This window comes from Pterocles gutturalis, unplaced genomic scaffold (genome assembly GCF_000699245.1).
Source record: "Pterocles gutturalis isolate BGI_N339 unplaced genomic scaffold, ASM69924v1 scaffold41215, whole genome shotgun sequence".
Taxonomy (NCBI): Eukaryota; Metazoa; Chordata; class Aves; order Pterocliformes; family Pteroclidae; genus Pterocles; species Pterocles gutturalis.
The window spans coordinates 579-2,310 of record NW_010142265.1 but is presented as its reverse complement, the minus strand read 5'-3'; the positions used below and the strand labels follow the sequence as shown (position 1 = coordinate 2,310).

At 57.6% G+C, this 1,732-nt stretch overlaps 1 protein-coding gene across 1 annotated transcript; it reads left to right on the top strand.

Moving 5' to 3' along the window:
• The first annotated feature begins 366 nt into the window (after positions 1-366).
• On the top strand, positions 367-1,482 carry SSTR2 (somatostatin receptor 2). The gene has a single exon (XM_010084307.1). It carries the CDS (start codon positions 367-369, stop codon positions 1,480-1,482), a length of 1,116 nt encoding a protein of 371 aa, XP_010082609.1.
• The last annotated feature ends 250 nt before the right edge of the window (positions 1,483-1,732 follow it).

Sequence of the window (1,732 nt, the reverse complement as noted above, 5' to 3'; positions counted from 1 at the left end):
AAAGGCAGGGCAAGGGAAAAGGGTTTCCCGGTTTTTCAGGTGTCAGTCGCACCCACCGGGGACTCGCCGGTTGTGTTTCGGGAGTCACAAGGACTCTGGCACCGCCGGAGTCGGGAGGAGCTGTGGAGTGTCCAGCTGGGCACTGCACGGCTCGGGAGGGGAGGCGGGAGGGGGTTTGGGGAAAGCCCCTCCAGGGAGCATCTCTCCTGTGGAGGAGCCTGGCAGCAGGATGGGCAAATCCTCCCCAGGAATCCCTTCATTTCTATTTATTCTCTGATTTCTAGAATCTTCTCCTCTATCCCCAGAGCACAGGAGGGTGACATCTCGGCTTCTCTGAACCAGCAGTGCCCAGGGACTAGCAGAGCCATGGAGCTGGAATACGAGCTGCCCAACGCCACCGCATTCTGGTTCTCCCCGGCTTCCCCCTTTGAGAACTTCTCCGTGGATGCGCCCACTAACACGTCACAGAACGCCACGGGCCACCACTTCGACCTGACCAGCAACGCAATCCTCACCTTCATCTATTTCGTGGTCTGCATCATCGGGCTGTGCGGCAACACGCTGGTCATCTACGTCATCCTTCGTTATGCCAAGATGAAGACCATCACCAACATCTACATCCTCAACCTGGCCATCGCGGATGAGCTGTTCATGCTGGGTCTTCCCTTCCTGGCCATGCAGGTCGCCCTGGTACACTGGCCCTTCGGCAAAGCCATCTGCAGAATTGTCATGACGGTGGATGGGATCAACCAGTTCACCAGTATCTTCTGTTTGACCGTTATGAGCGTTGACCGGTACCTGGCTGTCGTCCATCCCATTAAATCTGCCAAGTGGAGGCGGCCCAGGACAGCCAAAATGATTAATGTGGCTGTTTGGGGTGTCTCCCTGTTGGTGATCATGCCCATCATGATTTATGCCGGGGTGCAGCACAATCACGGCAGGAGTAGCTGCACCATCATCTGGCCGGGAGAGTCGGGCGCCTGGTACACGGGCTTCATCATCTACGCCTTCATCCTGGGCTTTCTGGTGCCTCTCACCATTATCTGCCTTTGCTACTTGTTCATCATCATCAAAGTCAAGTCCTCGGGTATCAGAGTGGGCTCCTCCAAGAGGAAAAAGTCAGAGAAGAAAGTCACCAGGATGGTCTCCATCGTGGTCGCTGTCTTCATCTTCTGCTGGCTCCCCTTCTACATCTTTAACGTCTCCTCCGTCTCCGTCCTGATCGTGCCCACGCCTGTCCTCAAGGGCATGTTCGACTTTGTGGTGGTCCTCAGCTACGCCAACAGCTGTGCCAACCCCATCCTCTACGCCTTCTTGTCCGACAACTTCAAGAAGAGCTTTCAGAACGTCCTCTGCCTGGTGAAAGTCAGCGGCATGGACGAGGCGGACCGCAGCGACAGCAAGCAGGACAAATCCAGGCTCAACGAGACCACGGAAACCCAAAGGACCCTGCTCAACGGTGACCTGCAGACGAGCATCTGAGGGGACAGCGGGGTTGTCCTTCCTTTGCTCTCCTCTCCCCACTTGCTCCCAGCTGCAGCAGGGTGGTGGCACGTACGGAGCCAGGGCAGGAGAGCCAGCTTGGGGACGGCGGTGCACATGCCTACGGGTGGCGGGGGCCTCGGCCGGTGCCCTGGGCTGGGCTCCTCCGGAGCCGCTGGGATGGATATGGTTCAAGAGGAGCTGCCTTGCTGGGAGAACAAAGACAGCTTTAGCACTGCAGCGCGTTTCA